This window comes from Macaca fascicularis, chromosome 17 (genome assembly GCF_037993035.2).
Source record: "Macaca fascicularis isolate 582-1 chromosome 17, T2T-MFA8v1.1".
Lineage (NCBI taxonomy): Eukaryota > Metazoa > Chordata > Mammalia > Primates > Cercopithecidae > Macaca > Macaca fascicularis.
Window position 1 is genome coordinate 68,615,774 of NC_088391.1, and position 24,531 is coordinate 68,640,304.

The 24,531-nt window shown below is 36.3% G+C and overlaps 1 protein-coding gene across 22 annotated transcripts in view; it reads left to right on the forward strand.

The window, feature by feature from the left end:
• SCEL (sciellin) overlaps positions 1 to 24,531 on the forward strand; it is a 111,888-nt gene that overhangs the window by 59,669 nt on the left and 27,688 nt on the right. For 3 of the 22 annotated variants that reach the window (XM_005586042.5, XM_005586047.5, XM_005586048.5), the window contains 15 exons: positions 1,122 to 1,166; positions 2,909 to 2,968; positions 3,267 to 3,326; positions 5,665 to 5,724; positions 6,259 to 6,318; positions 6,686 to 6,745; positions 8,010 to 8,069; positions 12,395 to 12,454; positions 13,411 to 13,470; positions 14,425 to 14,484; positions 17,236 to 17,286; positions 18,241 to 18,300; positions 21,724 to 21,783; positions 21,928 to 21,987; positions 22,129 to 22,188. In XM_005586042.5, coding sequence (XP_005586099.3) covers positions 1,122 to 1,166; positions 2,909 to 2,968; positions 3,267 to 3,326; positions 5,665 to 5,724; positions 6,259 to 6,318; positions 6,686 to 6,745; positions 8,010 to 8,069; positions 12,395 to 12,454; positions 13,411 to 13,470; positions 14,425 to 14,484; positions 17,236 to 17,286; positions 18,241 to 18,300; positions 21,724 to 21,783; positions 21,928 to 21,987; positions 22,129 to 22,188 — 876 coding nt within the window. The remainder of the gene's footprint in view (positions 1 to 1,121; positions 1,167 to 2,908; positions 2,969 to 3,266; positions 3,327 to 5,664; positions 5,725 to 6,258; positions 6,319 to 6,685; positions 6,746 to 8,009; positions 8,070 to 12,394; positions 12,455 to 13,410; positions 13,471 to 14,424; positions 14,485 to 17,235; positions 17,287 to 18,240; positions 18,301 to 21,723; positions 21,784 to 21,927; positions 21,988 to 22,128; positions 22,189 to 24,531) is intronic. The other 19 variants (XM_005586043.5, XM_074021212.1, XM_005586049.5 and 16 more) reach the window with 12 other exon arrangements.

Sequence of the window (24,531 nt, forward strand, 5' to 3'; positions counted from 1 at the left end):
TGACTGACTAGGCGTCGTGCTAAGTACTTTATATTCATGAGCTTATGATTCTTTTCTGAGGTGGGTATGACTAGTATTCTTATTTTACAAATGGGAAAATTGAGTCCACAGAAGGTTAGGTAACTCGCCCAGATTCACCAATGAATAAGTGATGAATCCTGGATCGTACTCCAGGTGTCCTTAACGAGGAAACTTGAATGCGTAACTACTGATTTGTGAACAGAAAAACTTGCTGAGGAAGGCAAGAGAGGTGGGGCAAGGGGTGTGTGTGTGTGTGTGTGTGTGTGTGTGTGGGCAGGGGGGGCGCGGTCATGAATAGATAAGTTAGAGAAATGACATGCTGTGATGGGGAACTAGAGGAAGAAACCAATAGCACTGTGGTGAAACCCCCACCCCACCTCACCTAGGGTGCCTGCTTGGGAGAGAAGGTTGAACCCATGTGGTTTAAACAGAATTCCTGAACCTAAGAGTTTAGATAGGTTGCTCCTGAAGCAGCAGCCAGAAAGGGCTTTGCAGTTCTCAGATGTGGAAACAGGCTAGCAAATTTAGCTGACCTGGAAATGAAGTAGCAGAACTTAAGAAGGAAGCCAGACTTACTGATGAACAAATGTTTTCTAGAAGCTACGTGTGCAAGTACATTGCGCAATGCTGTAATTAATCAATGTACCTATGTGTAGACTCAATTAAAAGTGGGTATTAAGTATCTACTGTATGAAAGACACTGTATTAAAACACGGAAATGTGTCTGATGTAAAATACAGTTCTAAATTTTAAGTGGTGCGCATAGGTGTGCCTGTGCAGAGGTAGGGGCATTAACATGAGACCAGTGTGCAATGGCTATAACTCAAAGTATAGTAATAGATCTGTCATAAAGGAGGTGCAGAAAAAACAAATGCTGCAAGGGCTCCAAAAATGTAGAGGACTCTATTCAGTTAGAGGACTAGGAAAGGCATTCTGGAGAAAGTGGTGTTTGATGAGAGCTTTGAGGATCATCAGGATTTTCGCAGATGATAAAAGTGGCATGTGTTGTATTTCAGAGAACTGTTATTTTAAGGCAAATTTACCCTTTGACCCTGGGCAAGCTTTTTACTAACATTAAACATTTTTTTCTCTTCCCAAAGTGAAGAATTGGATAATCTCATCAAAATGAACAAAAGCTTGAATAGGTAAGATTTTTAAATGTTTATTTTTTACTGCTGAGTTGCATATTGTGACTTTTTATGCCTTTCCAGTCTTTGAGCGTGAGGACCCACATACGTAGTCAAAAATATCCTACAAATCTTGAATAAAAGCTTGCAGCAATCATCATCATTTCATTGTTATGATGAATGGTTATTGAGGTCTAAAGATACTAATATGAAAGTGTCCTTGATTTTCATGCTCCATGTGTTTATTAAGGCAGTTATATAAATAACCACTTTTCTCTTCCTGAAATACTAAATCACTAGAATGTAAACAGAATTTGGTTTGATCATGGAATAATTTTAGTTTAACCATTACAAAAAACATTTTATTATCATAGTTGATGTTATATTGTTTATTATTATTTTTGAGACATGGTCTCACTCTCTTACCCAGGCTGGAGTGCAGTGGTGCACACATAACTCACTGCAGCCTTGACCTCCTGGGCTATAGCCATCCTCTTGCCTCAGCCTCCCAAGTAGCTGGGACTACAGGCATGTGCCACCATGTGTGGCTAATTTTTAATTTTTTGTAGAGATGGAGTCTCACTATGTTGCCCAGGCTGTATCTTCTTGTTTTGAATCATTTATAATTGTATAACTTGAAATATGCCAAGAGAGGAAAATCAATAATCAAGGCTTGTGTTTGTGGTCTGTATAAGGTAAGCAAGCTCTCTATTATTTTGCATACTAACCCACTAAACAGCGATCAAAGAGAAGGAGAAAACAGGGCAAATGCCAAATGAATTGATCAGAGGATCATGGGATGTGTTTTTCATATTCTGTTCTGGCAATAATGCTCACTTAATTTGCTGCTCTTCAGTTTCCTCATTTACAAGGAGAGGAGGTTTTAGATCAGGAGTCACAGACTCCACGGCCCACTGAGGCCAGGCAGGTGTGAGTGGGTGAGGAGACTGACTATATGAAACACAGGCAGTGAGAGAACTGGGGCCAAAAGGAGAGCAAATGCCCTGTCTAAGCACACAGCTACTTCTCAGCTCAGCTCCAGCTGAGGGTCTTCACTGAGTCTAGTGTTGCAGGACAGCAGGACATTCTCAGGAGATCCTATAAATCCAGTTTTGTTGTTTGTTTGTTTTAGAGACAGGGTCTTGCTCTGTCACCCAGGCTGGAGTGCAGTGGTACAATCATAGCTCACTGCAGCCTCCATCTCCTGGGTTCAAGCAATCCTCCTATCACAACCTCCCAAGTAGCTGAGACTACAGGCACCAACACCATGCCTGGCTAAGTTTTAATTTTTTTGTAGAGATGGGGTCAGACCATGTTCTCCAGGCTGGTCTTGGGCTCCTGGGATCAGGTGATCCTTCCACCTTGGCCTCTCAAAGAACTGGGATTATAGGCATAAGCCACCACACCCAGCCTGAAAATCCAGGTTTCTGTGTGTCCTGACCATCATTGTAAACATGGGCTCACTTTAAAGCCCATGCTTGAAAGCTAAAAGGATAGAAATGCTCCATGAATCCAAGCAACACCTCTATGGACCTATTGTGGTTGGCAGATCCCCAGTTTATATCTTTTATTTTATTTTCTCTAAGGCCCACTACAATTTAAAATTTGAGTCTATGAAAATACCTGTTTCAAGAATTGTGGCTCATCTTCCCCAACAAGCTTCTGTTTCCTGTCTTAGATGTAAACTGGTCTATGTTTTTATAGGGTTAAGCATTGGTCATTGTCACTGATGAGGCTTTTCTTAATCAATACATTTAAAGGAATCAAGGTCTTGATGGTCTCTTCAGAGCAAATCCAAAGGTAGACGAAAGAGAGAAAAGGTAAGTGCATCTGTCTCAAATCTGAAAATCTTATCTTGCAGATTGCTCGTCTTATTCCTTCAGACATTAGCTGTGAGGGAGTTGAATCCTCTGGCATGGAAATGTACTAGCAGATGGGGTAGTGCTCTCAGCATTGTACATTTAGTTCAGACATAATTACCAAGAAGGATTTCTGCTCTTCCATTCAATAAGAGTAAATGAGTAGTTCATGGAGAATTTTTATTGCATCTGACCTTTCAAGATACCACACAATTTCATTTCAATACTCAGTCTTTTATGTGAATTTCTTTGTTTTCAGAGCCAAAAGCCTTGAAAGTCTCATCTATGTGAGTACCCGGACAGATAAACATGGCAAAGGGTAAGATTTTATTAAGACAGACCATTTTGGTTGAGTCCCAGACAGTATACTATTTTCTGGAAGAGAGCTCCTGCTTAGGACAAGGGTCAGGCAGGCTGGTGGAATAAGCCTCAGACTGGGGTCCAGAGGTAGTGTGTGTCTTGGTGCTGGCTCTCCCACCAACATCAATCTGGGTGACTCTGGGCAAGCTGTGTAATTTCTGGACATCTCTGTTTCCTCATTCCATAAAATGAAGGATATGACCTAGATGATCTCCCAGTTCCCCTTTATATCTAAAATGGAAAGAAACACAACTAGCTGTTAAGAGTAGTGGAGAATAGGTTGATTTATAAACTAAATACATTTATAATAAGGCATTTAGGAGCATAGCCCCTCACCACCGAAGTCTCTCTGTTTTTTTTTTTTTTTTTTTTTCTTTAAGATAGAATCTTGCTCTGAGGCTCTACTTTGGCTCACTGCAACCACTGCCTCTGAGGTTCAAGTGATTCTCCTGCCTCAGCCTCCCGAGTAGCTGGGATTACAGGTGCCCGCCACTATGCCCAGCTAATTTTTGTATTTTTAGTAGAGATGGTGTTTTACCATCTTGGCCAGGCTGGTCTTGAACTCCTGACCTCATGTGATCTGCCCATCTAGACCTTCCAACATGCTAGGATTACAGGCATAAGCCACCACGCCTGGCCACCACTGAAGTCTTTAGAGTGTATAAGGCACTTCTCAGTTGGAATCTTAGTTGAGTCATTTCATATGCATATCTCTTCATATATATTTGTAAACATCTTTAAATGCAAAACTAGGCTTTTATTTATTTTAAATCATAAAATGGGTTAATTAATTATTAGTAACTGAGCTGATAGCATTTAAGAGGTTACCTTGTAGTTCTAGCCTGACTGATACACTAGATAATTGACTTACATGACTGATATTATTTTTCTTGTTGAAAGAAACCAAAGCCATGCCAGTTTCATTAGAGAAAATCCCAGAATAGTCAAGAATGGCAAAGGGCAAGGATTTATGAGATCTCTACTATTTTTGCCTTCCAGATTGGCTGTTTACTTTGTATTTGGTTAGTCATGAAATTTGCCTTTCTAACATGAGAATTATTTCTGTTGTCACAGTTATTTTTAAAAACCATTTATCTGTGCCAGTCTATGCCCAGGATGGCATTCTAGCTTTCCAAGCCAATCTTGGCGATGCATTCTTAACCCTTTCTGATATAGAACACTTAACAAAGTCTATATGATGAAAAGCGTTGGCAGTAACCATCACACAGGCATTGAATGCTTATTAACAACTTATGACTATAATGTAAACATGCCAACATATTGTAGGTGACTTTTTCAAATATGGAATAGATGAAGTAGAAAAATAGCCTTTTGTTGTTGTTGTTGTTCATGGATATATGAGCTTTCTAGGAATAGATGAGGTTCCAGATATTTTTCAAAAACAGTTTGGAGAGTTCTGCAAAAGTGGTAGACGAAAGGAAGACTAGGATGAGCATCATAAGTAGATCATTTTGTGGGCTAGGAAAAAGATTTATAATCTGGGATAATTTGATGACAACTGAGTTTTGGTGCAGGAATAACTGATCTTGTCTGCGTGGTAGGGAAAAAGTCCAAGTTCTTTTTTCTTCTTCCCTTCCTTCTTTCTCATGTTGAAATAACTTAAAATATGGACAGTCTTATCACAGAGAAATCAGAGAGAGGTGAAAATGGCAAAGCATAATACTTGGAAGCTTGGGGGAATTTAAAGAGATTAGCTTTCATATTTGCTAGTGATTGTCAGTCACTGGCATGTGAGAGTTTTATTTCATTTATATAAAGTGCTGGGACCATAACAGTTATTTTGACTTTACCAAGGTGACTTCAGACCCTTTAAACACATCTGCTAACTTTTAAGGAGAAATGACTTGTCTAAATCCTCAAAGTATTTAGACTTAAAATATTGATCAATTGATTTCCACCCCTGATGTAAATGATTTTCATGCTTAAATAAGACAGTATCTCAATATATGTATTAAAATCAGTATCTCAATATATGTGTTAAAAGCCTCCCACTAACCCACCTCCAAGAAAGCAGAAGCCAAGACGTTGGTTAAAACTTTTAAGTTGACTCTATCATAACTGAGTAATGGTTGATATCTTAGTCTCAGGCTGCTGCTTATGCATTTTGCATGATGGATAGAGCCACTTGAATTCAATATTTCCAAGGACTTCTGATCCTTTAGGCACTGATTACATCTTACGAGATTCTCTTGTGGGAAATCTGCTGCTTGTCATTACAAGATTCTGAATATACCACTGAGTTGCTCTTTCTCTTTTTTTTCCCCAATGTTTTAAAGAACCCAAAGCCTTGGAAGTCCAATTAAAGTTAATCAAAGGACTAACAAAAACGAGAAAGGGTAAGTAAATCTCCTACCTTGATGGGTCTCTTTTTATTCAGGTTAGCTTTTTATACCTCATTAGGAATGGGAGTGCTATGCTTTCCTTTGTGACAGTGAACTCTTGCACTGCTTTGACCCATCAGACCTAGCAGGCAAAAGGAATACGATGAGTGCTGTTTCCTTCATAGGACCTCTGATTTGAGTTACATTGAAGTAGGTGCAAGAAAACCCGCTACATAATCTCTTATTCCATATTTTCTTAAATAATTAAGAGATGAGTCAAATTTTAATTTAAATTAAGAAATACAAAGGACAAAATTGCACAGTGAGAGCCACATTGAGAAGTTTTTCTAAACTGATTTAGACTCGTTTAAATGAAATGCTGTTGTGGAAATTAATAAAGGTAAGTTAAGGATAATTACATCAAAGCTCTTCCTGGTCATTTTGTCCTGAAAACACCTGACACCACATTCAGGGACATTCTTGATTATACAGATTTCAGAGAAAAGTGTACTGTAACCTAACTGACAAGTTTTGGTGTTTTTTTCAAAGAAGACAGGATCTCGAATCTGTTGTTAAAGTGAATGCCAGGATGAATAAAACGAGCAGAAGGTGAGAACTGAACAGATGTCTCTAAATATTGGTTATTTTCTCTCATATTAATTATGTGATATTGAGGGCATCACATCTTTGTTTGGCTTCTCTCTTCTGTGTCTAATCCCTGGTGCCCTGATCTTCACTTCAAAGAATCTACATACAGTATATTCGATCTAAATTTACATTTACATATAACCCAATAAAATCCTAAGGATTAATTAAACTAAGTTATTGATAGGCAATTTTTATCCTAAAAGCCAATTTAATGTTAGTATAATAATTTTCTCCAAAAGCTTGAATTAATCATTGGGAATACAGAAGATGTATGTGTCTGATATTATGGGAATGTTTTGAAACTGATATAAACCTTTTTTTTTTAAAGAAGTGAAGACGTTGATAATGCTATCAAAGTAAATCCCAAAGGAAATGAAAATACCACTGGGTAAGAATAATTAATGTCTTTAATTATGGTTTCTGTTACATGTCAATCAGAAGATAAAATAATTTGACTTTTTAGCTTCATAACCACATTTTATTAGCAGGGAATTAGACAAGAAAGATAGGCCTCATGACCATCCCTCCTTGCCCTCAATAAAACCACTAACTTTTGAAGCATTGTCTTAATGTTTGATAGTAAATTGCCTTTTTGCCCAGATTTTGGGCTTTGATTTGTCTTCAGAGTAAGTGATCAAATTGAATTTTTTGTGCCTAAAGAATGCACAGTCTTGACAAAATCGTCAAAGCGTCTTTCCAAAATGACAGAGATGGCCAAGAGTGAGCCATCATTGAAGCTCTGCTAATTCAACTTCTCTAAAGCTCTGCTAATTCAACTTCTCTAAAGCTCTGCTAATTCAACTTCTCTAAGGGTGGTGGTCTCAGGAGGCAGCCCAGGGGAGGCTGGGCTGGCACACACAGGGGTAGTGAGGACCTCCCACCACTTTGTCTCCTGTTCAGAGCTGTGTTGACATGGCAATGGCACCCAGTCACAGTGCTTCTGCCTTCCCCTCCTGTCCCTTTTAGATTCTGCTTCTGCCTTTTATGGTATCAAAGTATTTTAATGGGGTGGCCCCAGGTGTCCCCCTGGGGAGTGAATCATTAATTTTTCTACTATGTGAGCTGTTTTTTCTTGCCCTTTTTTGCTCACCATAATCTACTCTGAAGGAACTGATATTTAAAAGGGTTTGGGCTAGGTAGATAACTGAGTTTATATGAAAGCATACATTCTTATTCTTTTAGTTAATATTGTTAAATTATTGTTATTATGAAATTATGATTCTCAACATTATTCTTACTACTTAAAAACAGAATAGGCAATTGTATCCAGTTTGTTGAGTAGAAATTTATACTGTCTGGGTCCAGTGTAGAACTTAATCTAACTTAATGTTACTTCAATGCTGCCTGCCTGGAGTGTTCTAACAAGATATATCTGAAGACAAAGTTGATTTTGTTAAATAACAAGTTTCATATACTTATGCATTCTGAGAACAAAACAAAAAATCACATTTATCACTAACAAATAAGCAACCTTAAATGGTCTTCAGCTCAAGTTACAAGAGAATAATTTTCATTTTCATGTAGAGCTTTAAAATTTTACATTGATATAGAAAACTTGTATATTTACCACTTCTTAATTTTTCCAGCCATTATTCATCTGATTAGTGCTATATTTTAACATCATTCATTAAAATTAATTTCCTTTTCCAAAGAAAACAAGACCACGATGGGCTTGTTAAAGTGGATCCTGAAACAAATAAAAATATTAGGAGGTAAGGCATTTAAAGTTCCCCTCTCCCCTTTGTTTGGCATTTAGAAGCACATTAGAATTTTGAGTGTTGGTATTCAGGACAGTAAATTGGAATTCAGGCCAAAACAAACTGAGCTCTTTTTTCTCTAAACACCTTATATTAAGTAATTCTGTGCAAGTGATACACCTAAATCTCCTGCATTTTATTCTTGGGCGAAGTTTGTTATCAAATAAATTTGAGAAATTAAATGAGATTTGGGCTGACCTTCTCTACTGAACTAAATGATTTATTTCTTTGTATGCTAGTGTGAGTACATGTATTAGTGTATGTGTGTGAATATATAAGTAGTGTGTTTATATATAAGTGCATGTATGTATAAGTGCATATGTATGTAGATATAAGTAGTGTGTGTGAGTATATGTGCACATGTATCAGTAGCATGTGGATTTAAGTGCATGTGTGTATAAATGGGTGTGTGTATAAGCGTGTGTGTGTATGTGTAAGTGCATGTGTGGATGTGTATATGTATGATCTACATGTGCATGTGTGGTGTATTTGTGTTTAGTGTATGTATGTGCATGTAGTGTGGTGTGTATTTAAAGATGAAGAGCTTAACAAAGTGTACTTTGTTCTTACCCATGAGTTGTCAAGTAAGTCTGGAGAGCTTATATCTTCTTGCTTTTTGTTCTTTATAAGGCAGATGGAATATTTTTGAAACTGAATTTGTTGGTATGTTGCTGGAAACAGTAACATATAATTGCATGTAGTTTCCCTTGAATTCCTTTCCATTCAATTATCTCAGTTCATGATATTATTTGTCAGTTCTAACGTGTGTCAAGGATGCCTGCAGGCCAGTTGAGAGGGCAAAGGCTTAGGTAGTTGAAAAGCTGGTGTGCACACTGTCAAGCCTGCCCTGTTTGTGTAGTTGTGGCATGGTCAGAGGCACAGCGACCCAGTGAGTTCGAGGCTTGCACAAGCTTGCAATCCATAGATGGAGAAGAAAGCATTGATTTCCTTCAGTACCTGGGTGGTTCAGGGAGGTAACCTGAGGTAGTGAATGCGAGCAGGGAATCCAAAAATCGTAGGTTCTAATTCTGGCTCTATCACTTGCTAACTGTGTCCCTGTACCTCAGTTTACTCATTTACAAAAGAGGGATCATAAGATTCTCATGCCAGGCATATAGTAGATACAAGTAATTGTTGCAACAATAAAGATTCAAGTGAATTATATTTTCTTCATAATTTAGTGTTCAAATATTTAATATCAACTTTCCAAGAAAAATCCATGTTTCCTTTTCTAATTTTTATTAAAAATAATATTTCCAGACTGAGTACGATGGCTCAAACCTGTAATACCAGCACTTTGGGAGGTCGAGGTGGGCAGATCACAAGGTCAGGAGATCGAGACCATGGTGGCTAACACAGTGAAACCCCATCTCTACTAAAAATACAAAAAATTAGCCAGGTATCTCAACTACTCGGGAGGCTGAGGCAGGAGAATTGCTTGAACTGGAGAGTTGGAGGTTGCAGTGAGCCAAGATGGCACCACTGCACTCCAGCCTGGGTGCCAGAGCAAGATTCTGTCTCAAAAAATAATGATAATATTTCCAATCAGGACTTATTTTTCTTCATATATTGGTGTGTGTGTATGTGGGCATGCCTATGCTCATGTGTGTATGCATGCATGCAAATGTTTTTGTGCATGTGTGCATTCATGTGCATGCATATATGTATATGTCTATATGCATACGTGATTGCCTATGTACATGAGTCTGTGCATTGCATGTGTGTACATTGTACATGTGCGTGATTGCATATGTATGCATGTTGCTTGTGTTTTCATGAGTATATGTGTAAATATACACATGTGCTTTTGTGTGTATATGAGTGCATATGTACATGTATGTGAATGTACCTGTGTGTGTGAGCGTGTATGTAGCACATGTGTCTATATTTGTATGTGTGTACTTCCTGTGGGCTTTTGAGAATAGTAGTTGTCATTTCCTTTTTCTGAACATAATGAAGTCTGTGGATCTTTTAAAAATAAAGCAATAGCCTTTTACTTTCTCAGTAAAGCCTCGCCAAGCTGATATTTTTCTATTCCAGACTCATTCCTGCCTTAAGGTTTCAGCATATGCTGTTCCCACTTCCTGGAATGCTCAATCCCCATATCGTCACCTTCTCCAATAGGTCATTTCTGACCACAGAATATAATTAAGTCACTGTCCTGTTCCCCACCCCCACTACTGCAGGCACCAACCACTCTTTTTTATTTTCCTCATAACATATATTGTTATTTGGAATTGTGGTATTCATTTATTTGTTTAATTGTATATTGCCTGACTCTTCCGAAGCTGAAATGGAAGCCTTGTGAGGTTTAATCCTGTGTCTATATTGTTCACATTTATCCCAGAGCTTGGGGCAGGGTCTGGCCCATGGTGGGCTTTCCAAAACATATATATACTCTGAAGATAAATATACTATGAGGTATATACTATGAGGTATGGATATATATACTATGAGGGTGGATTGAAGTAACCCATAATACTGCAGATATATATACTATGAGGTATTGCTTTACATAAACTCACATATTACTTTACATTATTACATTAATAGTACATTACTACATTAATCTACTCTTCTTTATGGACTTTATGAACTATGAGATTTAAATAACCTTATTTGATTATGTGCTTTATTTAATATTTAAAGAGATCAAGTCCTAAAATATAGTTAAAGCAAATTCCACAACCAACACAAAGGGAGGAGTTATAATGCTTACCGTTTTGTTATTTTTTTGAATACACAAGTCTGGAAATAGCATCCCGGGAATTTTTTTTTTTCTGTCACTGGCCTTCAAATCCCACATACTTCATTTGGGCAGAAATCAACAAGGAGTAATCTGGAGTGGAGTGATTGCTTCTGTGGGGCTAATTGTTTCATTATTTGCATGACAAAGGTTCAAAGTAATTATTGCTACTTTGAGTCTGTATATCACATTCTCAGACATCTGGATACAAATAAAAGACTTGAATCAACATCTAGTTGCTTTCAAATATCTGTATCTTTGATGTTGTATAGACAAAACCTTGGGGCTTTTGGACATGGCCTTAATAGAGTCACAGAGTATGGAGACGCAGTGCAAAAAGGCCTTCCTGTGGATATTCTTTTCCCTATGTGGCATCCTCTGTAGATCAGAGCAGCATTTATTGCTGCTATTGGTATGCAGAAAACACATGTAGATGCAGGGAGAAAAGCAAAATTCCACTAAGATCAGAAACCGACGTATGCTAAAGAGTAACAGCAAACTACTAAAATGTTTTCGATGACTGCATGGAATTTAATTTAATTTAATTTAATTTAATTTTATTTCATTTTATTTTATTTCTTTCTCAGACAGGGTCTTGCTCTGTCCCAGGCTGGAGTGCAGTGGTGCAATCACAGCTCACTGCAGCCTCAAAAGCCTGGGCTCAAGGGAATCTTCTCACCTCAGCCACATGAGTAGCTGGAGCCATAGGTGTGCACCACCATCCCAGGCTAATTTAAAAAAAAAAATTTATGGAGACAGGATCTTGCTATGTTGCCCAGTCTGGCCTGGACTTCCTGGGCTCAAGTGATCCTCCCACCTTGGCCTCCCAAAATGCTGGGATTACAGGAATGAGCCACCATGCCCAGCCAGATTGTGCTTTATATTACAGTTGATAGATCTTACATTTCAGAATGTTTCAGAACTCTGTAGATTTCAATATTCCTATTGTTTGTTGCCAAATACAACTAGTCAAAATTCATAATTCTAACATAGTTATAAGTACCAGAAGCAATTACTGGGTTGCATATCATAGATTTTTAACAAATTGGTGTATTAATACAGTTTTGTGATAGAAAAAATCTGCTAATGAATGCCAATTTTACAAAATATGGATTCTCCAAAGCTGGTTTTAAAGTTCTACATGTCAGAGGTTGGTAAAGAGTATCCCTTCTGGAATATTTCATGAAACAAGTATATAGACTAAGTTACAAAAATGTTTTGTGCACCTGGTAAAAGCTAAAATTGTAGCATTTAATGCGTAAAAGTAGAGAGAATCCTAGTGCAGTACTTGCTAGCGGCTAAATGGCTCTGAGACTAAAATACTGTCTCCCTGAGTCTCAGTGAATTTCAGACATGTACAAATCCCTACATACTTCTGCAGTCACCTTTCACAATCTTCAATCTTCAACTCCTTGGCATGATCTCAATGAGTTTTTACACTGCTTCTGAGTTTTAATGAACAGCTTTATCTTCTTGTTGTCAGTCTACTGTTGTTATGTGTTGTCAATCTTACCATTTCTTCAATGTTTTAAAGGGGCCAGAGTCTTGACAATCTCATCAAAGTGACTCCTGAAGTAAACAGAAGTGACCAAGGGTAAGGACTATGTCTTACCTCTCTTCCTTCCTCTTCCCCATCCATTTGTGGCACTCAGGAAAGAAGATGTGTTGAAAAACCTTTGGATTGGGATCAGAAAGTCTGAACCCCATTACTTACTAGCTTGGTGTCCTTGAACAAGTCCCTTGAATGCTGAGCTACAGCCTCCTTAGTTATAAAATGAGGATCATAATATTTGTTTGGCTGGGTACGGTGGCTCACACCTGTAATCCCAGCACTTTGGGAGGTCGAGGCAGGCGGATTACTTGAGGTTGGGAGTTCAAGTCCAGCCTGGCCAACATAGTGAAACCCTGTCTCTATAAAAAAATACAAAAATTAGCCAGGCATGGTGGAGTGCACCTGTAGTCCCAGCTACTTGGGAGGCTGAGACAGGAGAATCGCTTGAACCCAGGAGGTGGAAGTTACAATGAGCTGAGATCCAGCCACTGCACTCTAGCCTGGGTGACAGAGTCAAACACCATGTCAATAATAATAATAATGATGATGTTTGGTTTTTGTCACTTGATAGTTGTTAGGAATGAATGAAATAATGGGTATAAAATCCATTTTTTAAAGAAGGATATTACAAATGGAAATGATTAACAAAGCAGTTTAGTTATAGCTGTAACATTAGATGGAATGCTTAGGGGAACCAGGTGAGAGTTTTTAGCAGATTATTATGTCATTCATTAACTGATTTTTTTAAATGGAGTCTTGCCCTAATTGTATGGTTTTATTTTGGGGGTAAATGAGAAACTATGTCAGTGTACCAGTGATTGGTAGGAAGGTCACAAAGTTTAGTCTTTTAAATTAAGAGCATAGTCTTGTACCAATTTATCTCAAAGCTTAATAGTAACATTTATCTTGAGTACATATATCCTTTAAATCGAAACAGCCAATTTATTTAATTCCATTTTTATTTATCATGTTTTTTGTTTTTTGTTTTTTGTTTGAAGTTCCAAAGACCTCAATGACTTCATCAAAGTGAATCCAGGAACAGAAAAAAGTACTCAAGGGTAAGATTTAGTAAGCTCCCTTTTTTTGTTTCATAGTAACCAATACCTAAAAGTATAATTAAAGCCTCATTTCGGCTGACTGATGCTGAACCCAATGATCCTTCAAGAGAAGCTGTGTAACCCTGCCTACTTCACATCTGAAATGTTAAAAATTTTGGTCAATCAATTTCTGATACAATGAGAGTACTCTTTGACTAATCAGGAATAAAATTGTTTTCCCACCATGGACAGGACATTTTTATTCATTGATTTATTATTTTTCTCAAGCAGAAGGGATGACATAGTAGAGGAGAAAGAGAACTAGACCGGACCCCGTAGTTGTGGGTATAGGCCTGTCTCTGCTCCTCTTACCTGTGTGTGCTCAAACTAGTCACTTCTATTTAGGCTTCAGTTTCTCATCTGCAAAGTGAGGAAATTGCACCAGGAGCTCTCTCAATACTCCCAAGTCTAATTCAGTTACTAAGTTCCAATAGATGTTTGGTGTCATGATAAGGCACAGGCATTCTGCAGCCAGATTACCTAGCTTTAAATCCCAGCTCTGCTACCACTAGCCATGTGGGAAAATTACTTAAGCTTTCTGTGTCTCAGTTATTCCCTCTATGAAGCTGGAATAATAATACTTCCTATGAATACTTACTATGTCATAGGATTGATGTGAGGATTAAATTAGACAAATCACGTAAATCACTAAGAAGAGTGCCTGGCCTGGCACATCAAACATTTTCTAAAAGTACTTATTCATTATTTCTCTCCAGTTTTAGTTAGGTCCCTATATGTATATTCACAGTCAACACTGAAAACCCCCAGCCCTCTGAGATGCTCTCTAATTTTATTATTTTGATAAATATTTTATAATAAAAGTATTTCTCAGTTTTAACAAATACTTGAAACCATTAACAAATACTTGAAGTCAGCGGTAAATCTACCACTGATCTGGTTTTCTATGTTTTGAAGGGGCCAAAGTCTCGACCGCCTCATCAAAGTGGCTCCTGAAAGAAACACAGCTAACCAAGGGTAAGGTTTATGGAACTTCTCCCCCGTTTTTTTCCTAATCAACTTAAAAACATGGTAAATTGCGCAGTGGCTCATGCCTGTAATCCCAGCACTTTGGTAGGCCGAGGCCAGCGGATCACGAGGTCAGGTGATCGAGACCATCCTGGCTAACATGGTGAAACCCCTTCTCTCCTAAAAATACAAAAAATTCGGAGGGCATGGTGGCGGGCGCCTGTAGTCCCAGCTACTCAGGAGGCTGAGGCAGGAGAATGGCGTGAACCCTGGAGGCGGAGCTTGCCGTGAGCCAAGATCGTGCCACTGCACTCCAGCCTGGGCGACAGAGCGAGAATCCGTCTCAAAAATAAATAAATAAATAAATTGCATCGTCCCACCGTAGAGACAACCAATGATGGGACCCAAATCAGCAGATCCTGTGCTCAAGGCTCTCTGGCCATGGGAGAGAGAATTCCTTGAAATACAGGAATGATCTCTTACCAGTATGAGATTTGTGTTCCATGCTGAGGATTTCCTTAAAAATTAATGAGAATTCCCCATGAGACAAAACATCACCCCAAACAATTTCCCAGATCTAAGTAGCCTAAAGAAAGGTCTTCATATGATAAAAAATTCTTCCTCCTTCTTCCATCATGTATTCCCTCTCTTCTTATTGTCTACCACCCAAACAATTCCTAAAGTTGGGAAGTCATTTAAAAAATTATTCTCAGTTCATTGAAAAAAGAATGACATTTTTCTTTTATATAGAAAGAATTTTATCTAAGGCATATCATGTTAAGTAAATAAATAGGCATAATAAAATCACCAACTTGTAAATGTATATTGTTATATGAATTTGAACATGAGTTAGATATAAAAGATACCAAGATATATATCTTCTCTCAGCAGATTTCCTATCTTACTTTGCATATTGGAATACGGTCTATTTTAGAGTATGTGGCTATCAAACAACTTATTTAGACTAGATCAGAGGTCAGCAACTTTTTCTTAAAGGGCTAATAGTAAATAGTTCTGGTTTCAGGGACCAAAATTGTCTCTGTTTTTAAGTATCTCTGCCAATAGTGTGAAAGCAGCCATAAGTACCTTGTGAACAAATGGGCGTGGCTGTGTTTCAATAAAACTTTATTTACAAAAGCAGGCTGCAAGTTGGATTTAGCTTGAGGTCCATAGTTTGCTGACCCCTAGACTACATAGTATTTTGTTTGAGCGGGTGAAGAGAGTCAAATCTGAATGTAGTTGAGGTGGAGTCTGAAATACAGCCTACTACCCTACTGCCCCCCTGATTTGGCATATATTAATACAACTTTAGTTTTATTATTGAGGGTCAGACACTAAATCCAGAAACCATATAATTACATTACAGATTAAGATTCAGTGAAAGACAGTTGCCTTTTCCCTCTCCCAAGATGACTTAGTTTCTAAAGGTGAAGATGGCCTGATTATTCATGACTTTTCCTTTATAATGTTTGAGGCTGTATTTTGGTAGCCACATGCTGCCATGTATTGCATTTGGTTGTGTGTCTATTTCTTTTACTTGGTAGTGAGATTTTTTTGAGTTCAGAGGACCTTTTGCTAGCTGTGTAGTCTTGGACAAATTGCCTAACCTCCTTTATACCTCAGCTTTTTTATATGTAATATCAGGATTGTAAGAGTTAATTTCTTCATGAGTTACTACAAAAATTAAACATGATCATGCTTGTAAAACACTTAGTGTTCACGTGCTTATTACACATTATCTATTAGTATTATTATTACTCTTAACAATTTTTTCTTTATTGTTAATTTCCCATAGCACTACTCAATGTGAAGAACATAGCAAATAAATTTTCCTGGGAGGTTGAATCTTATGAAATTGCTGACATTCAACTATTTTTGACCAACAAAATGGCAATTTTAAACAGTTCAATGTAATAGAATATAATAATTTACATGGAAGAATACGCACATGATAAAATGAACCTATAGATTAGTCTTAAGGGTTAGTTAAGATATAAGTCTTTCCAATTATTTTCTCTCCAGGATATATAACATATCATCCAATAATAAAGTATATCAAATTAGGCTTCCTATTCAGGTCTTTGGTGTTAGGGTTGGTATCATTACTGTAATAACAGCAGCATCTCTGTAGAGCGATGAATGCCTATTTGAGTGTTTAGAATAGAAACATAAATTATATAAACTGATGCCTCGCTCGCTCTAATTTAGCTTTGCATGAAGTGTGATTCTGAAGTGATTTAATATCTTGGGGTAGTGTGAATATTACATATTTATATTATATATATTACCTACATAGAATCAGAAAATGACTTTTTTTCTTTTTTTTCTTTTTCTTTTTTTTTTTTTTTTACAAAAAATCTCAGCTTCTGTTTGTTGTGGAAGAAGGGGAGCAAGGAACATATGGATATAATGAATAATTTTATATTTTCTCTCGCTCATTATAACCTCCAGAAAATATTCTAAATGGTCTAATTCTGCCACACAGATAAAGTATGTAAAATAAAGAGTTTAGGAATAATTCTGCTTTGAGGTTGACTTGAAAGAAACAAGAATAAAACCAAATTAAATTATCATATACACAAATATATGCAAGAAATGAATTGACAGTAGCTACCTGTTTTTACATAAGGCTAAAAATTTAAGTATAGATGAAGTTTTAAATTAGCAACAATCATTTGGTTAATATTAAGGCTGAAAAAATATACAAATTATTGGATTTTAGTTGACCTAGTCAGCTACTGAAACTTAACATTTTTTTAGGAACCAAGACTTGGACAATCTTATCAAAGTGATCCCTTCAGCAAACAAAAGGTAAGTCTATTAAGATTATTGAAGACTTCTTAGCAAGTCTCCAATTTATGCCCCAAAATAAGATTAATTATTGACTAAAGACATTTTGAAAGGGGACATGAAAAAAAATGAGAACAAGTTGATGTATAATAATGCTGGATAGATTTTTTTTATCTATTATTGCTTTCATTAATTTCATTATATTATTGTTGAAGATGATAATATTGAAGGTAATTCTGTAATTACTACTTTAGAAGTTCCTTTGACACAGTAATAGCATAACTAAATTATAATCATAAATTCATAGTAAATTACAAGTTCATAAAACTGAACAAATAAGTAAATATTGGCTTTCTGTTCTCTCACAAACCCAGAGATTAATATTTAAATAACTGGCAAGAAAACTGACAACATAATATTCTTATGTTTGATTAGAATATTTTTTGCATGACATTGAATTTACTTCTGTTCTTGAGAAATTAAGACCCATTATACACGGGACAAAAGTTACTAAAAGCATGGCAGAGAAATCCCAAACTATCACTCATTAAATTACTGTGAAGATAATGTAGGTGAAAAGCATTGTATGGATGTGAGGGATTGTTATGAACATGAGACAGAGGGAGGATGTTTGGGAAAGGAGTGTGGAGTTTGCGGTCCAGTTCCTGTGGTTGGAATTTTGGTTCACCCTCAGCCATTTCTTAGGTATCTGGCCCCAGGGAATGCCTTTATCCCTCTGAAGTGCAATATCTTTGTTTATAAAGGCAGTGGGGGTGGGGGTAGGGATGGTAATGTGGATGTCACTGAGTTGTTTTGAGGATTAAAAAAATGGTAACTAATATATATAAATTGGAAACTCAGTAAACTCATGACTTCTTACACTAGGATTCTATTGAATGATTTACACCTGTCGAAACAAAAAAAAAGAAATGCCGGTATGAAATTTGCCAATTTCCTCTAATTTTGTTTTCGCAGTGAACAAGGTCTTGATGAACACATTAATGTCAGCCCCAAAGTTGTCAAAAACACTGATGGGTAAGAGATGGGTGTGAGTTTTGTTATGTTTCTTGTTAAGTAAACCCAAAATTAATAGAAATGATTTAGAATTATTCTATGGGCAAATTGAATGCAAATCTCAAAATATCATCGCAGGTGGAAACCTAGATGTCTCAATATTTGTTAATTGCAAGAAAGAGAGGCAGCTGGAAACAATGTATGGCTGTGCTTTCTCTTCTCTAAGCCTCCAGTAAAGGAACTGAACAGAGCGGTTGGAGAAATGGGCAGGAAGGAACATAGGTAGTCTAGGAGCTGTTGATGTTTTGTTTTGTATGGTATTGAAATTAATACTTTTGTCTTTGAAATTGATGATAATTTATTAATGGTAGTTAATTTTTTTGAAAAAAGACCTAGACACTTCATTGGACTAATCATTAGCAATATCATTCACCTCATTTTAGAGTTTTCTGGTAGTCAGTGGAAATTTTATGAGGTTCATTATTCTTGGGAGGTTTACTGCGCTCAGCAAGGTGATGGACCTAAAGTTTAATAATTCTTCTTGAAGTAATGTCAGTAAGATAATGAAATTCACTTTTTGTCTATAGTTAATTGAAGACTTAATGTCATTACACATTACTGTTTTATATATAAATACATCTTAAGAACGGTTTCATGATTTCCCCTTTTAAGTTCTGTTGGTACGTATACAAATTGTAAAATTTTGGAGATGGAGGGAAGGAACCTTAGGATATCTTGGCCCAGTCGTTTGAATAATTTTGAAAACCAGTGTTCCAGATGAATCTACTCATTTTGCAGAAGAGGAAATTAAGACTCAGAAAGGTTAAGTGATTTGAGCAGGCCACAGAAAAAATTAGTGGAAGACTGATAGTAGTTCTATCATCTCTTAGGCAGTGAATAATTACTGAGCACCTACTGGGTTCACAGCTTACAACCAGGTATCATTACTTGTACATTAGGTATAATTATAGGTTGTGGAAGCCAAAAAGAGAATTCAGTAGGCATATTCAATCTTATTAACAGCAGGCAATTAACATAGATTAAAGCTAATTATGTACCAGGGGCACAGAGATGCTACACCAAGACAATAATAGGTTGTCAGTTTAATATATTACATTTTGGAGCACTCATGTACTGCTTGCTGAATATAGAATATATTGTCAATGAGTTGCATTCTTAAAAAGGAGAGATACTGAAGAGCTAATTAATAAACACAGAGGCAGTAAAATTCGTATTCATGGAGTCCTAGGAGGAGATGTTTGGAGTTGGACAGAGCCTTGGAGATTATCCAATCCAACCTCCTCATTTACAGATGAGAATACTGAGACCAGGGGCGAAAATCTCACAGTCATCTGTGAGATCTTCTAACTCCCAGCCCAACTCCTAGTCTTTACATCACAGCACACAGACTTTGATCTTAAAATACATAAAAATTAATTAAGCACCTTGGGAAATAGCAGAGGCTGTAAAGATAGGAGTGTTGCTCTTGCTGTGGGATGACCAGGAGGTGTTTTTTACTGTTCTTACAGGGTCACTTGAAAGATTGCTTCATAGATTAAAATGGCACAAATGTGCAAATGATTGCAAAACACTTTACAGCTTTTAAACTGCATGAAAGTAATAATAACCTAAATATCCTAATGTATCCTTTACTACATTCTTAAAGCTAAATAAATAAAAACAGTAACTTGAGAGAAAAAATGTTACATTTTCCTGGATAAAATTTAGACATCTTGCTTTGCAGGATCTAGGGCCTGAAAAAAATCTACATATTTGTTGTTTTCAAAAATTGCATGATGCTATCAATCAAGGCAATTCCAGACTGTTCCTGAGATTTTTGTTTTATTAACACATGGTGTTGTCTTTATAGGAGTGGTGGTAGAATATAGCATATATTTATGTTTTCTGAGCTAGTGTTTCTCAAATGTGGGTTGCAATCCATTAAAGGGTCTTGTAATTAATTTAGTGAATGGCAATCAGCATTTTTCTCTTAATTAAATAGAATGAACTGAACAGAAAATATGAGAGTTCTTATGTAGTAAGAATATTATTTCATAAAATGTATGTCTTTGTGTGTGTGTGTGTGTGTGTGTGTGTGTGTGTGTGTGTGGCTGTCGGTAAAAGACAGTTTTAGGCTGTGATGTAAAATGTATTTCTTATTGGGCTTTATGTAACAGTGGTTAGTATATAATTGTTCTAGATTATTAGGTAAATTAAATTTTTGTGCTCAGTAGGACAGTGAAAATGGAAGTTCTAGTGGATTTTTGTTTTTTTTTTAATGTTACTCTTAATTTTGCTGACACATAAATATTATCTGTAGTTACACTAACCAATATTGTGATTAATTGTATATTTTTAAAAAATTGTGGCTTTTGAACATACTGTCCACTCTACAAAGTTTTATTCTTTGTATTTTATAATAATATGTGAAATTAACCTCATTTTAAAGACTGTTGTCTTTCTGACACAGTTTAGTTTTGTGACAGATTTTGTCATCAGTTTACACAAGGAAATTATGTTGTGGATAGTTTTCATATGTCAATCATTCTTTTAATAGTATTCATAGATATCAATTTATTATGTTCAGTTGAGAACATTATCACAGAATAAAGCTCAAAATAGGGAAAATTCAGTTAGAGCCTTTCCATAGGCTATGGAGAGGTGAGAACCATGAAGAATAAATCAAACTAAATGAAGCCTTGAACATTCTATGGAAAGGTTGAAGGCTGGGGAGAAAATGCAGACCTTTTCTCAGACGTTCTGATGATTCATCTCTAAATGACGCTCTTTTGGTCCCTGACCTTGCATCCTTTTTTTTTTTTTTTTGAGGAATAAAATGTATTTTATTTTTATATAAGGAAAAAGCACTGTTGCAGGGAGAGGTACATGTAGATTGTTTCCCAGATGGTACTGGAAGCAGGTGTTGTCAGTTCTGCAATCTCTTGCCATGATAACTGCCATGTATTTCTCTGAATAAGTATTAAAATGGGTTTAGAGGAGCACTTTGAAATTGATGGATTGCTGGAACTCTCTTTGCTAAGCCTTATATTAACAATAATCCCCATTTTAGAGTTTATTTTTTTTTAAATTGATATCCTTAGTTGATTAACCTGATTTTAAAAATAAGGATATTAAAATCAGTTGGTATCTTCATAATGTTAATACATTCAAGAATGAACAATTGTCAGTTACCAAATGTTTGCTATGGTGACTTAACCAGCATGCCCTTGTAGATAGGCTCTGTCAATAAAATGTATGAAATTAGAGTAAGTTTTCTTCTGATAAAGCGTAATTCTTCATCCCCTAAATTGTTTAGAAAACATATTTCATGGTTAGTCAATACTAAAACAATATGTCTTATACTATTATCCTTTCCATTTCCAATTACCTTAAACCTATGATTATCTCTAATCCAAGTTGCTTTAATATTTTTTCCACTTAAAGAAAACAAGATCTTGATAAACTCATCAAAGTGAATCCTGAAATTTTCACAAACAACCAAAGGTAATAAAACTATGTTGTTTTAATGTGCTTTGGTCAGAAAGAATATTAAGTTTTATTATTATTTCAAGCAGATTTATAACCTTAATGATATTACCAAAAGAACTTCATAATTAACCTGCTCTCTTTTTATTGTTTGATTTAAAGAAACCAAGATCTTGCTAACCTCATCAAAGTAAATCCTGCAGCAATCAGAAACAATCAGAGGTAATCAAATAGAAGCAGTCAATTCATGTTTTTATTTGTCTGTTGCCCCTGGATGAAGTAGATTTATAATGTTGCTTTATTGACCTAGCACAACCCCAAAACCTATTACTAATCTGAACTTTTTTCTCTCCCTCTTTTAAGCAGCCAAGACTTGGACAATCTTATCAAAGTGAAACCTTCAGCTCTTAGAAACACTAATCGGTAAATGACCTTAACTATCTTGACATGTTTACAAGTTTCTAGGGTAGGAAATTCTTCCTCCCTCCTTGCCTCCCTGCTTCCCTCCCTTCCTCTCTTCCTCCCTTTTTTCTTTCTTTCCTTCCTTCCTTCCATTTCATTCTATCACCCAGGTGGGGGCACAGTAGCACAATCGTAGCTCACTGCAGCATCAAAATCCTGAGTTCAGGTGGTCCTCCTGCCTCAGCCTCCTGAGTAACTGGCAGCAAATTTTAAAAAATTTTTTTAGAGATGGGGTCTTACTAGTTGCCTAGGGTGGTCTCAAATTTCTGGGCTCAGGCAATCCTGCCTCAGCCTCGTAAATTGCTGGGATTACAGGCATCAACCACTTCTTCCTATCCTTTTTTTTGTTTTCTTCTTTTCTCCTTTCTTCCTTCCTGCCTTTCTTTTGAAGACTTTAAGTTTTCTTTGGTGTGTTAAATGAGGATACATTTACGATCCATCCCATGTGACTCCTGTCAACAAGGAAACATATCACACTCTTCTGGAATCAATTGCACTATTTTGGAATTAGTTCTGGGCTTCTTATTTGCACTAAAACAACTTAGTGTTTGTTGTCTACAGAAAATAGAGTTTTAGGACTGAAATGTAAGAAATGAATACAATTAAATAAGGAAAAAAGATATTTTGAAGAAGTTGAACCAAACTAATGGTTTCTGTGGATGTCTGTAAAACATTAGAATGCATGTCTGTAGAACATTGGAAAGAATGTTCATGGTCTTCAAAATCCTAGATCCACAGCTAGTGTGGGCCCACAAAATATTACAGATTTTAACCATAAACTTCCATTTTACATTCTTACGATATCTTATAATTTGTTATTTGATATATTTCACATAAACTGCTTTATTAACCTGTAATAAAGTAATAGACAATGCAAAAGAGTGCACTGTATCAGAAGTCCAAATTGCTCTACTGACCTGAAATTATATTATAATAAATACATTGCTGGAAATAGTAGTCCAATATTCTAAAATGACAAAAAGAAATTAACATATGATAAAGTACTTTGAACCCATTAGGAGAAACAGGAAAGTGTAATTCATGATTGGCCTAACTCTTACATCTCCTAGTTTGTTTTCTATCTGAGTATCATATTTTGTTCTTGCTGTTTTGAGCACCTAGGATATGACTGGCAGTTCACATACATTTAATCTTCACAACAATCCCATGAGAAATCTATTCATGCACCCTATTTTGTAGAAGAAGAAACTAGAGCTCAAAAGTACTAAATAACCTTTTCAAGAAAGAAAATACACCCTGGACTTAAACTCAGGGACTTCTGATGTCACTACCTAGAGGAAAAACAAAAGATCTGTGGTAAAATCAGCTCAGACTCTCTTGTTCTTTCCATTCTTCATATTCCCTATGATCCTCTGCTGCTCATACACAGTTAAAGGACAATGATCAGATATATTTATTCTGGAGGATTATTGTAAAAATGACAGGGAGGAAAGAAAACCTTGCTGCATGTGGAGTTTCTAATAACTGAAATAACAGTGGACTCTGCTGCTGAGAATTGTACGGAAATATCTTTGCGAAGTAGAACCCTTTCTTTATAGTGGCATTTGTTGGGTGGATTTTTCTTTTTATCAGTAACAGTTTTAGGAAGTTCCCAATCATGTTGAAAGTGGTTACGTTTAATAACCACGTTATGTAATAACTGACAGTGAAAAACGTAGTCTCTGACTTTCTCTCCCACATCTCCTCCCTCCACCTCTTTCCTCCCTCAGTTCCTCTGACAATTGTGCTTTATTGACAACGGTAACTTTCTCAGAAGGGTTTTTTCCCTGTTTTATTAGAAGAGGCCAATTTGGTAAAAAGGTAGTTTATATTTCAGCAACTCCTAATCAAATATCCATAGAAAGAGGACATTTTCCGTATACAGATATGATTACTATAAAAAAAATTTAAAAATATTGGCTATCGTGTTGTTTTAAGATGGTGGCTTGATTCACAAATCTAACCTAACCTATGTCTAATTATTCTTTAGTAGTATGACAGATATGATGAGAATCAGCTGGGATGTTCAAGAATTATCACAAAGCAGACAAACAGGAAAGACTGAACCATCTATTTGAAAAAAGCGACTTCATTCAATTGGTTCAGCCACCCGTATCTATAATCTATCCATTCTGCCCTCTATGAAGGAAAGCATTTTAAAAGTGCCTCTCAGTAGGAAGAACAGTCACAAGGCACTGTTACATCAATTCAATGTGACATAAGCACTGATTATTTAATAGTGTAACAGCCGTGAATCAGAGTTCTTTCATCTGACTTTGCTGACATTTCCAGCAGCTGTATATT